The sequence below is a fragment of the Thermobia domestica genome, chromosome 9 (genome assembly GCF_964235325.1).
Source record: "Thermobia domestica chromosome 9, izTheDome1.hap1.1, whole genome shotgun sequence".
NCBI classification, from domain to species: domain Eukaryota; kingdom Metazoa; phylum Arthropoda; class Insecta; order Zygentoma; family Lepismatidae; genus Thermobia; species Thermobia domestica.
The window spans coordinates 116068501-116082779 of NC_137462.1; the positions used below are offsets into that span (position 1 = coordinate 116068501).

The 14279-nt window shown below is 36.4% G+C and overlaps 1 protein-coding gene across 2 annotated transcripts in view; it reads left to right on the forward strand.

Annotated features, from left to right (window-relative positions):
* LOC145694955 (uncharacterized) overlaps window positions 1-14279 on the forward strand; it is a 229111-nt gene that overhangs the window by 137222 nt on the left and 77610 nt on the right. For both annotated transcript variants that reach the window (XM_081771761.1, XM_081771760.1), the window contains exon 8: window positions 5241-5373. In XM_081771761.1, the coding sequence (XP_081627887.1) occupies window positions 5241-5373 (133 nt within the window). The remainder of the gene's footprint in view (window positions 1-5240; window positions 5374-14279) is intronic.

Genomic DNA, 14279 nt, shown 5'->3' on the forward strand with positions numbered 1-14279 from the left:
ATATATATATATATAATCTTCATCGTCATCACAGTCTGTGCACTTTTAAGCTACACCTTTTGCCCGCAATAATTAAGATAACTAGGAAAATGGAAGTGTTACAAATATACCATATCGTTGTAACCTGGCATTACTTAGCAGTCCTTTGCATTATTAAGTTTTGTCTCCTCTATAGGACTTGAGACCTTGACATGCAGTTGGTGCGCCTCCTCACTATGCATTATGTGTCTGAGTGGTTAGATGCACAGTTCCCGTGCCACTGGATTGATCGTCGAGAGCCGGTTGAGTGGCCATCCCGCTCGTCCGACCTGACACCCTTAGACTTTTATCTGTAGGGCCATCTCAAAGCACTTGTTTATCAAGAAAATATAACTTATCTCCGAAACCTCGAACAACGAATCAGACACGTTTGTGACTCTGTGACGCCGGAAGTGTTATTACTGTGTATTTCAGATGTAAAGCATCACGGGCAATAGCCAATGGTGCGCGATATTCCGCGCGGTGTTGCCGGATCATGGACTCCCCTTTCCCTTCTTGCTCTTCCTCCAGTTGAGATTATGACACATACATTTGTAACATTATTCGCAATGTAAATATAGTATTCCAGCAAATTCAAGAATTTTGACTGTGCATCCTAGAAGTATATATAGCAATTAAATTACTTACCTATTAACTTTTCCAGTGGATATGCTAAACACTCGTCTTCAACACTACTTTCACTACGTCTATGTCAGTTAATATTTCGTCATTGTCTGAATCTGAGTCTTGTAAATTTATTATCATGGGCTTAAAAAAAAAGTAGACACAAAAAATAATTCTTCGAGTCTGATTTCGTAGCACTTTATTTATTTATTTTTTTATTTTTTTAAAAGAAAGCTCCGCACTTGTACACGGTTTGCTTAAAGACATTGTCAACTATAATTTTGGAGAAGAAACGAACTACCACGAAAGAAAGTAACCCAGACACTGATGAATTCTGTTTATGCTAGAAGAGAAGTTACGTTGCAACACAACTAGCACCTTTGTTTCCTTCTCAGTTTTCATAACAAATAACATTCTTGGGCTTGGTCTAGGTCACACAAAAACAATCCGTCTGATTCCTAAGCAAGTCCATATGATCGAGTTTGTTTTGGGTTACGATAATTTACGACACCATTCAGACGCCTGGTGCTTTTGAATCCCTGCTGGAGGAGGAAAGAGGGAATAAGTGGTCGCATATATGTAAGGTAGTGAAACGTGAAGGAAAAAAAAAAACATACTGCGTTTTTTCTGTCGAGTAAGGAAGAATTTATCCCGAAGTAAATTTCAAAACAGTATTACAAACTTCCCAGACTTTGATCTTACGATGTTAGGCATATTATATATATAAATGAATCAGATTCCAAAGGCGTGTAGCCACGGGGGAAAGGGGGCCCTGTCTTTCCAAACTATTTCCAACTCCAAAATGAGGTTCGTGGTATGTGTTTAATAAACTTATTTAATAGTTAATGCAAATGAGGGACGTTTATAATAAAATATGAAAATTTTAAAAAAATCAAACACCATCAATACGGTTTCTGTACCTAATTAAAACAACTAAAATTAACCATATGCTTTATGTTCTCATTTCCCCAACTGGGAGCACACCGTATGAACTCTCTATTAGATTAATGCATAATAATATCTGAGTTGGTATTTTTTCGAGTTTTTTTTTTCCTTTACTGTTTTAACCCATATAAATACAAAGTCAGATAAACAGACTGCTATAAACAGCATTTGTTTTCTTATGAATAGGTTATTGATTCATCTACAATCCGGTTTTCAACTCAGTACTGTCAAGATCCGTCTTTTGATATGGTAGCATCGTGAAAATATAACGTGTATAGTATGTATGGTGAGTTAAAATGCTTTCATATTCTGAAAGAGATCATTTGTTCTCTTTTAAATATGTGAAAAGCTTTCCTCCCCCTGAAAGTAATGTTCCCCTAGAACAACCTGCTGGTTACACCCATGATTATTCTGTAATAAAAGTTGAGTTCTATTTCCAAATTGAAGAAAAATCCACTGGAAATTAGACGCGGGACTCATCGCTCGTTTTACTAATTGTTTTATATGGAAACCTTTAAAAGCGTGTATCATAACAACCAGTTGACATAAAAAGATGTAGTTTTCACGGTCTTTTCTCTACTTCGTAAAGTGAGCAGTTGATGTGCTAATACAATATTTCTAATAAGCGCCTCTTGTATTGTCAAGATTCGCAGTAGCGCGAGAAGTCAGCGTGTAGGACTGCTTGTTGCGAATTGTCAACACCGCTCAAAGCCAATTGGACGCCGCGTGAAGCCAACTCAAGGCCATGCCGCTTATCATTTGAAATCTGCAATACGTGTCCATCAGGACTGGAAATAATTTTTGCATTATGTGTAGCACACAACGGGGAATACACACAACATATCTTGAAGGATCCAACATGCAATGTTTACTTCACTAAATTCCATTACTGATTAAACTTAGGTAAAAAAAAAAAAATAAAAAAAAATAAATAAATAAATAATAATAATAATAAAATAAAAATAAAAAATAACTTGAGATTCGTATTTATGGTGAAATTCTGGCCTAAAATTATGTGTCGCATGATCCCTTTCCATTTGAAATATTGGACCAGAATTGAAAATGGCGGATTTCAAGATGGCCACCACGATGATAAATTATACGATCTGGTGCACCCACGCCCAAAGTTTCGTCATCTTATTTCAAGCCGTTTCAAAAATAAAAAGGTAGTGCTGACTTTTGCCTCACCCTCTATTTTATCTCATTATGCAAATATGCACAAACTACCAGTGTGACATTGAATGTACCCATTTTACCCATTATTTGTGACTGATTTCAACCAGTGGGGGATAGAGAAACCTGAAAGAAAAGGTACGACAACTTTCAACTTCAAGTAAATTTTCCTCTCTTATTTTTGACGAATTTCAACTCCAAGCAGCAAATTTATTTCCTATGACTCGAAGAAAGCAAACATCGTTTTCAATAAAAATTGGCTGTATTTTATATAATGTTCTTGTGGACTAGACACAAAATTTTATTCTTGTGGACTAGACACGAAATTTTATACTGAGTCGATTTGTTGATTGAGTCACTATATAATTTTTATGCAACAATAAAAATTATATAGTGTGTGTAAAAGTTTGGTAACCAGACTCAATAAGGTGATTCTTTATATCAAATGAAAGGAAAAAGTTCTATTAGATGTGGTCGAAAAACGCCTCAGTTTCAGTTATAAACTGCTGATATTGCGAAACCACGTTTTTAAACGCCTTGGGTTGAAAAGTACAGGACCTGTTGCAAAATGTTTAAGGAATTAAACAAAAACTAATGTGCCTTCTATCTAAATATTCATGTTGTATAATCCTCTGGTTAAAAAAAAAAAAAAAAAAAAAAAAAAAAAAAAAAAAAAAAAAAAAGAACCCATACCCCGACTTCCTTTATATAGTTTATTCGCCGTAACAAGGGGATTAGAACCATGGATATTTGGGTAGAGCACATATTAGTTCTTGTGTGATTCCTTGAACCACGTGCGATAGGTTCCATAGTGTTAAAAGCAGGCGTTCTAAAACATATTTCGCGTTCTCGGCGGTTTATTATCCTGAAAAGAGGCGTTTTCGATTAATATTTATTAGAACATTTTTCTTTCATTCGTCATAAGGAAGCATCTCTCGGAGATTGGTCATCGAATTTTTAAATATACTGTATAGACACTACGTTTCAAATGTGTCGTCTTGTCATCGGAATGTATAACAGATAAGAAAACAAGTATGTCTGATCCTGTGTGATACTTAGCCACCTTTGAAAAGGTGACAGCTGTGCGATGTCCATGCTTTGGCGTCCAACTGGACACTTCATAAGCAGCTTCTTTGTTTCTTTTCTTTTCTTCGCACTTTTTTACGTCCCTGTCTGATAAAGTACGTTCTTGGTCATTTGTAGTGTTTATTATTATTATTATTATTATTATTATTATTATTATTATTATTATTATTTAATGTCTGTTTAGAGATTTTTATTATTTTGGAATCTGTAAATCAGGGCAAACTAATTCTCTAGAAAAGCAATCATGGCATTGAAAGAGTAAATATCTGAGTTTTTTACATACTCTTTAGATTTTCGAAATGTTCTCTTTGGTAAATCTACAAACATCAATCCTGTAATATACTTTGCAACTTATCAGTGACGATGGAGCTAACTGCAGCGATGATTCTTTGGTGTCAAAGCTCTAGTAAATCTGTTGATAGAGGGAGCACGCAGAAACATTGTCTTTACCATATTCCCAGAGAAAGAGTAGCATAGGGTAAAGACGGATGACCCTGGAAGGTCAGGAATTTACTGCAATCTTTGTTGGACTTAAATCCAATTCAACATTACTCCGAAATGGCATTAAGGTATCAGGATTGTACAAATGAAAATGAACAAGTGTTTCTTCATCGTAGAGTTGTCACTGTGCTCGTGTAACTGAGGCATTTTAATCTTTACTACAACATTCTTAAGTAAAAGAGGCCATTAACAGTTTTCTCAGCAAAGAAAGTGGCCCTACACATTTCTGAGATGGTAACGCACAAAACAGTAACTTGCAGATTTGCTCCATTGTTGTACGATGATTTTCCGCGCCCCAAACATGAACGTTACGAAAACAATTTTATCTGCATCCTTTTCCGACATTTTTGAAATTCGTAATTGAGTTGGTAACGAATAACTTAAACATAGTTTACATACATGTCTTTTCGGCAGAATATACCAAGCAGTCATATGAGATACTCCTATATTTAATTAAGTGTGTATACTTAGTCTCTTCAATATGTTTCTGTTCAATACTATGTAATTTTCCTATTGTAATCATTTTTATTTTTATTTGCAAAGTCGTAAAGCTTCTGTCAAATTATGATTCAGTAGGGACAAGAATAGAGTTCTAGATTTTTTTTCGCAATTCGGAAAATTTGTCCTAGAAATTTTTAGGCCTTAATCGTTTTATATATATATATATAAACAAAAATAATGAACAAGTGTTCCTGTGTAGTTTTGTGATATCGAACGATTAATAATAATAATATCTGTTGTGTTTTTTTTTTTTCTGTTCTCAGTGTAGCATATAAAAGGGACACACAAGTACTGGAACATTACTAATTTTTTACTTGCCAATGTTTTATATTTGTATGCTAGTGTTCTGCTGTGGATTTACGTCACTGACTATATGTGCATTTATATTTCAGATGCTATCACTATCGGTTTCTGAGTATCATCCTCATGGTAGAAATCTTCATGAACTATTTATTAAGGCAATGGAAGTAAATTGTAATCCAAAGACAAAAGAACTGCAGCTGAAAAAATTTCATCTACAAGCAAGTACGTTAGAATACAATATTGTAAATGTTACTAATTGATTGTTCCTTGCCTTGTGGGTATGTGCCTCTAATCGGTTAATGTGAAAGTACCCATTAGTTGTTAGTTGCATATGAACTACTTTTTCTTGTAAAATGTCTTCAACAAAAAACAGCATACATTAAATATTCCGTAAAGATAATCATATCTGGATTATCTGGTATCCAGATATTTTTAGTATCTGTAACATTCTCCAATAATTAGAGAATAATAAACTAAGAAAGAAAGGACAAGTACATATATCAGTAGGAATGTACAAAAAAAGTAACACGTGCTCAGATATCATGTCATATTTCTGTTTATGCTTTCGATTGACTGTTGGAAATGAAGGATTTTGTAGTGAATAAAGTCGACTTCTACATATTTATACGTTCCATGATACCAACAATGTATACGAATACGATATATACTGGAGGTTAAAATCAAAATATTCACCGTAGTAAGTAACCTTCACAAGCAGATTCTGGAAGGTTGCTGGCTATTTAGGGCAAAGCATCAAAAATACAGAAAACTAGTCTTGTCGCTTGTAGCTGAATTGGTAGGTCGTCTGCCCAGCACGCAGGAGAAAGCCTTGAGTCCGACAACGCCAGCAACCAATATTTGTGTGTTATTTCCAATATAATTACAGAACTCCCACATGGCTATATGGTTAGCATACGGATCTTGGCACGGAAGAGCTAAGTTCGATTCCCGGTGGGATATGTGGTTTGGATTCCATGTTGCTCTGTAGATCCTGGATGCTGAACGGGACGCCGAACTTCAAATTATCGAACCATCTCACATTTTTTATACTAGTATTAAAACCATCACATGCTAGTATTAAATGTTAAAGTAACTTTAAATATTCGTAATGTCCTTTTACCTAAGGAGGTAACAGTTCGCTTTTAAATATAGCATGTAGTTCTCATACATTATAATAATTTTTCAAGATCTGGCTCGTTTTCTAGACCAGTCATTTATAACTAACTGGGAGCGACCAAGAGGGAAGAGGATCAGCGACCAAGGGAGGAAAGGGGCGAGATAAGAGATTCGTATAAAGAAATGTTGGCAGTGTACAAACACTGTTCCTCCAAAACCAACGACTCTATTATCGATGTTCTCGTCTCCCTGTCACCACTCTTTTATTAACAGATTGCTTGGTCTATTTGATATTTTTATCAGGTTTCCCAAGAGGCTAAGTATGACGTCAGAGCATCTAGTTGGACTCTTCTAGAGAAGTTGTGTATTTATATATGAAGTCACTTTATTGGATGTTACTAGCGAGTGTCGTGAATGTAAAAATGAATTTACAAAGGACTGATTCTAAAAGAATAATTATATAACATATTTTCGTGGGCGGTTCGATAAGTTCGTGCGAACTCAAATGGATACCTAATGTTAAAGCTATTTCAGTTATCATTTCGAAGACCACAGAGCAAGTTACAGCCAGATCAGGTTAGTGTTGGGTGTATATCTTAAGTTTCAAGTGAACCAAGTGTGTGATTTTCAAGACAATGGATGAAAGAGATTTATTGATAGAACATTATTTTTTGAAAGGTGAATCGCCTAATAAGACCAAAAAGAAACTTGACAAACGTTATGGTAAATCTGCACCGAAGATTAGAACAGTGTATAGGTAGTTTCAAAACCTTCTAAGTGGCATATGAGCACAAGTGACGTGTAACGTCCTGGACGACTTGATGAGGCCATCACTCCAGAAAACATTGATGAAATCCTTGATATGATTATTAATGATAGAAGAATAAAGATGTGTGAAATTTCTAATGCCATGGTAATCTCGAATGAATGAGTGCGTTATATTTTACATAAACATTTGAACATGAAAAATCTATCCATTAAATGGATGCCGGATTGCTTATAATCGACCAGAAACGGAATCGTGTGAGGTGTTGCGAAGACAACTTGAAGCTGTTTCGGCAGAATCGACAGGATTGTATGCGTCATTTCGTCACTATGGCTACACCACTACACATCAGAAACCAAAGAACAGTCGGAACAATGGATTACCAGCGTGGAACAAAAACAGTTCTTTCAGCTGGAATGTGATGTTCTGAGACGCACGCGTACACTCCGTCGGTATTGTTCCGCAAAATTGATCGATTCCAGCTTGTGCAGCATCCCCTATTCCCCAGATTTGGCACCTTTGGGTTATTTCTTCTTTCCTAATCTCAAGAAATGACTGGTGAGAAGGTAAATAGCGTCAAATGAAGAGATCATTGCAGAAACTAATGCCTATTTTGTTGGACTGGACAAATTCTCTTATTCCGAAGAGATTGCCAAGCTGGAGCATCGGTGGGCCAAGTGTATTAACGCCAGAGGAGATTACGTTGAAAAATAAAATAGATTTGTCCCGATAACTTCGTAGTTTTCATTTTTGAACGAACTTTTCATCAATTCCTCGTAATTTCTTGTTCTAGTGTGATTTGTACAAAGTGGGCGAGAAATAACTTCTGAATTTTAACACTTTACATCTCCTAACAAACAATGTTGGACCACATAATTTCTTACATGATGTGTATGCTATTACTTCTTCTTCGTAAGTTACATCTCGATGTGCTCCCCAACATTTTTTACACATTTCTCTAAATGGACATGAACATTTTCTATAGTCTTCCTTGGGAAATCAGCAGATATAACGGATAGGATTTCACAGATCTCGTTCTTAATTTCTAGTTTTACATCCCACGGTCATGCACTGGAGTGATTATGAAAAAAATGATGGAATGAGGATGTCGGAAGAAATAGGAACACCCATGGACAAGATGTTTCCACAGCAAACTGTTTCTCCTTGCATCGAAACAGAAATTAAATTTATCAAGTATAGTACCGCAGTATCAAAAGCCTGAATGTCTTACAATGGTACGAAAATGTCAAAAACAGATTTAAATTAGAAATGTCTCCCAGCGACTTTCGATCGCAATACACCATTGTGCAGGACAAATACCAGACCAAAGCTGGGATGATACTCCTCCAGATACGTATTTAGCACTGTGATTCCGACACGTTTAAAGCTCTCAAGGAAAATAAACAATATACCACACTAACAATAACAATAATATGCTTGATTTTGTCTCACTACTGTCTCATACAGTGACAGTACATACTGTGTTGTAAGAAAAAAATAATTTTGAATAGAATTTTGTTTATAGACGATTGTAAAATAATGAAACCAACTTTGGAAGAACAAAACATTGAATGCATATACAACAAATACAAACAAATACTTTGACCCACATCATATTAATTTTAAAGAAAAAGTTAGGAACAAATATATATATATATACATTTTACACTTGCCTTCTTCATACTCTAAATGAAATTTTATACAGTTATCTTTCTAATGTCATACACAATAGTTTATTAGTGGCCTTTTTTTTTTTTTTATCTTTGTACTGATTATTACTTGTTAACTCTCTTTTTAATCATAGTAATTAACAAATATCGTCGCACCATTATATTAACAGTATGTGCTCTCCGGCGTTATTATTATGACACTTTCTGTAATCACGGTATTCTTGGTCGTTGCACTTCCTTCGCTTGCATTTAGCTTGGAGAAGGGTGAAACTATTTCCACAAGGGCTGTTCCAATGTTTTTGTAGGGGCAGCAGTTACTGGTTGCGTAGTTCTCATAGTCAAACTTAATATAATTGCATGGTAACGTAAATTAGCATTGGACTATTATTATGCGTATAATAGACTGGTTTCAATATCACAATTCGTATCACTGAGAAAACGAGATTAAAGACTGCGCAAGTATTTTGTTATTAACAGTATAGCTTATTATTGGTCTCGTGCTTTCGCTTTGGCGCACTGTTTCTATCCAAGACAATATGCAGGAAAAGCAATGTTTGTTCTTTTTTGATCTAACGCACATTGCAGTAAAAGTATACCTTGTAAAAAATTTTACTATCTAAGAATAAAATTCACATTGTAATATTTAACTCCGACTTATACTGTTTTAACGTACCAATCAAAAAGTACTTTTTGTCTGCTAACAATATTCAGTAAGAGCGGAAATAGGCTATTTGCATCGAAAGAATACGTACGTGACGGGGTGATCACGATTGAGGCTGAAGGAAGACTGCAATGTACTTTTGAATAACGCGTTGCAGGTGCAACTCATGCAGTTACACAAAGACATAAAATACATCAATCCATTTGCTACTTTGAAATAACGTGACTGGACGACGGTCTGTGGAGTGCGATCAGTTGCAATTTCTATACGGGCTAAGAAAATATGTTATGAATAGTTCATTTATTCGTAGTTATGAACACTTGCATCCAAACTGACGTAGTCTTCTGATCCATTGGAGCAAAAATCCTAACTTGGAGAGCAAAGTTTCAGTGTATTAAATAAAGGTAATGAAGCATTTTTAGAGAATAAAATTTAAAAATTATAATAATTAATTGCAAAAAGTTACCTCTCAAAAGGTGGTAGCAAGTGGTTTACTTTCTTCACTTGCTACGCGGCCCACCTCCACAAAAGTAATCAGAAGAGTTGTTATATCTAATTGTGACGTAGGACATCATGTGGGGCCTTCGACAACTTATCCATCGTCCTAGAAAATACATATTGACATAATTCTTAACAGGCCAGGTAGAATGCGAAGGAATACGATCTGGCTTAAGTTATCATCTTGCACTTCTTACCGTGTAGAAATTATTGACTGAATAAACATTTCTAAGTTTCCAGGTAATAGCGAGCATGAGTTTTTGCAGCAGATGTGGCTCAAGAATAGAAGATGATACACTATTTGAAACTGTCACTTCGACTTGTTCTGTCTTCTTTCAACCGTTCCGAGGAATCATCGTCTTCCCAATAGTGACTTGTTTTATCCATTAATGAACTCCTACGTGAGACAGCTTCGTCACTCCAGAGAATATTGTCAGATAGGTTAGAACACTACATTTCATGCAGGTATCGTTTTACACGAAGTCCCATACTTCTATCACAATTCGTCGGAAACAGTTACTGGACACAATGAGGCTTTTATGGTCGAAACTGTAACTCTTTATGAAGAACAACACACACACACACACCAAAATGAGTGTAATCACTTTCTATTGTGACCTGTAATATGGATTTGGAAGGATTTCACCCATACATCTCTTTCAGTGTCTTTATTTTTTCCACAGAAAGTGACGCTTAAGGTTTATCCAGTTCCTTAATGTCTGATAGGGTACGAGTAGTCATTAACTTCCTGGACTGTTATGATTATTTTTGCAATCAGAAGAGCATTCTACATTTAATAATAATAATAATAATAAAAATAAAAAAAACGGACTGCCATACCTCATGTCTTGCAGCCATTTTTTAAATATCAATCAATCAATCAAGTAACCGTTTTTTACGTAAAGCAGATATAAATAATAAGCATGTAAAACATGAAATAAATAATGGCCTAGATGATACAGTAGAAAAATGTAAGTTTTATTATGATACGAATATTTGAAAATAGTGAACTACTTCTCGTCCACTCTGTCTTTTGACACTTGCAAATTCCATTAATTGCTCCAGTGGTAGAACTAAAATAATACAGACGTTCAAATTATTAGACTCAACATTCAGTTTCTGAATAGTTTACGACGAGATAGAGAGAGAAATTACGTTGGAACTTAGTCCAAATTACTACTTTGTAACTCTGTCTTAATTTCTAGTGGGTGTGGCATATCCTTTTCAATATCAATAAAACAAATGCGCACTTAACATTCAAATATAATTCCTATAAATTATATATATCCAATTTGGAGACAAATAATGAAATGGAATACTTACAAGAAAATTATCTCTCACACAAAGATTAATATTTCTTATGAAATTCCTTATTCTTTATTAAGTCTTTTATCCTTTGTGGCATCCTGTGTACGAGTTTAGCATCTCGCTTTCAATTCAGGGCTAATCCATATAAAGTGGTCCAAAAATGGTAAAAGTGGTTGCTCGACCATCTCCGAAAATTATAAAAAATGGAGTGTGATGAACCTTGTGTATGAGAAGGTCAATAACACGAGTCACCTTTTCGGAGGTACAATTGTTCCTGAATGGCGGCCATCTTTGTTGTCGGCGGAGTGCCATTTTCTGCAGTTGCAAGCATTTACGAAAACCACATTTGCTCAGGACTTACTAATCAGAGGAACATGAAACAAAAACTAATGTGTGCAGGAGAGATCAAGGTACACGGAGAATATATAATCGTGCGCCCAAATAGAGATTCAGGGTTGCAAACTAATACATGAATTCACCAAAAAAAAGTACAGAAAAGTGCACGTTTCAAGGGGCTGTATTTTGGAATGACATAAAGGTAGTGGTTCAGAATTTAAAGTGTGAAAACTAGGGCATGTACAGATTCTTCAGAAACACAGCTATGATACGACTGTTGCCATAGAGTTATGGGGGTTCAAAAGTAGGAATTTGTCATTTTTATGGCATTTTTGGGGCTTAATATTTCAGGGTGGCAAACTGCTAAAAAAATTGCTGCTGCAGCCACAAATCAGTTCTGTATGTTAATAAACTATTTCAAAAAAATCATGAGTGATATTACATGGAGAACAAAGTTAGAACAATGTTAAGAAAGCACGTGCGTGACTATGCCAAGTCGGTGCATGAATCACCTTTTACGTTATGATCGGATGGATATTCATTCTACTTTATCAGTTTGAGAAACAGGCAGCAGGTGGCAGTGAAATCGCGTCCTTAATCGTTCACGTTGGAATTACCCATCTGTATTGTTTTTTGTTACCTATGCATTTACCCTCCAAATGTAAGTCAGCCGCTTGGAGTATCCGTCAGCCGTTTTGCTACAGCCACAGCGGAAGGTGGTTGTGTTTTGCGCTGAAAATGACCTTTCAGTGTTCTGTGGGAAATGCAACTAATGAGGAATGCTATAAATCTACGTATGGTGTTCGTGCAAATGAACTAAAGTATATTTCGGTCTTGCAAACAGAAAGTCTCAGGAGCTGCTTCGTCTGCGAATTGGCTGTGAACCTATGACAGTGTGCAAGTACCATGAAATAAGATATTTAGAGCAATATAACCATCTGTTCGGCCGTGTGTGTTGTGACCCATTGAACATTCATAAGAAATCTATTAAAAAGGGACTTCGAAAAATTCTCGTTGAACACATGCTACAAGGAAAGAAGACTGGTGTTCAGTTAATACCAGCAAAAGCACTTTGTCCCAATTGTTACTCCGCAGTGTTTGCATCCAGTACAAGTAAACTGGGAGATGAAAACAGAAACAGCGATGTTGAATTTGTTCCGTCAACTCCGTCTTAGAAACTTACTTCAGCATGTTGTACGTTAGGATTATCGCCACCGTCAAAAATACGAAAAGTCAGTGCCGAGAAAAGGAAACGTAAGTTTCAGCGGAAAATGAACCAAGTGTTACAAGCGCTAAGAAGACAATTAGAACTTGCCTTCGAGGAAACTATTGAAGACGAAGACAACAGCGTACAAGTATCCTCGGATTATGAAATCCTGATACGTCAATTAAAAGAGGAATGTACCATTGCTACCGAGGAAGAAAAAGTAAAAATCTTAAGTTTGCTCCCAGCAACGTGGCCTCGTAAAAAGATTGCAACTGAGTTTAATGTGTCAGAATTGCTAGGAATTGCTTGTCAAGATTACTAGGAAACTGGTGAGTGAGCAGGGAATTTTACCAGATATGGGGCACAAGCAGGGAGTATCATTGTCACCAGAGACAACAGAAAAGGTTCTCCATTTTTATGAAGACGAATACAGCCGTTTGTGTCCAGGCAAGAAAGAGTGTAGACCAGTACGTGCAGGAAGTGTGAGAATTCAGAAACAGAAACGACTGTTGTTATGTAACCTGAACGAGCTTTACCTGGCATTTAAACAGAATCATCCAGAATGCACAGATATTCACAGGGCTAAGTTTTGTGCCATGAGACCTAAATGGTGCATTCTTGCCGGTGCTGCGGGTGCTCATAGTGTCTATGTATGTATGTACCACCAAAATATAAAGTTATGATTGATGGGGCAAAACTAAACGTTGAATACAAGGATCTCCTTGAGTTACTCGTATGTGATATTAACAGCAACGCCTGCATGATGCAAACATGCGAACACTGCTTCCCTTCTGTCGATGTTTGATGAAGCCATGGAAAGTGAAGTTTTCCCTGACATTATTCAATACAAACAATGGGTTACAGTTGATAGGACTGGACTGATTACGGTAGTGAAACATGCGGACGAATTTTTTGAAACATTATGTGAGAAATTAGAGGATCTCAAAAAATATCACTATATTTCGAAGGTTCAAGCACAATACCTAAAATCCAAGAAAGACAATCTCAGTGATTCTGAGTGTATAGTTTTGGCTGATTTTGCTGAAAACTATACATTCATCACCCAAGATGCCATACAGTCCTATCACTGGGTAAATCAGCAAGTCACTCTGCATCCTTTTATCTACTACTACCAACAAGGTGGAGAACAGAAGCACTCTTGTCTCTGCGTAATAAGTGATCATTTAGCGCATAATACTGTGTCAGTTCACGTGTATCAGCAACATCGAGAACATCTACCACACGTAGCAAAGATTACATACTTTTCTGATGGTGCGTCCAGCCAGTACTAGAACAAGAACAACTTTGTCAATCTGTGTCACCATCAAGCAGACTTTGGGTTCGAAGCCGAATGGCATTTCTTTGCTACGTCACACGGTAAAACTACATGTGATGGTGTTGGTGGGGTGACGAAGAGAGAAGTTGCAAGGGCTAGTCTGCAGAGGCCATTTACTGATCAGATCCTTACACCTTACGGGGGGGCGTGGTGGCTCAGTAGAGCGTTCACCTCCGGCGCTTGGGGTCCCTGGTTCGATCCCAGCTCGCGCCGTGTGGACTTTGTGGTGG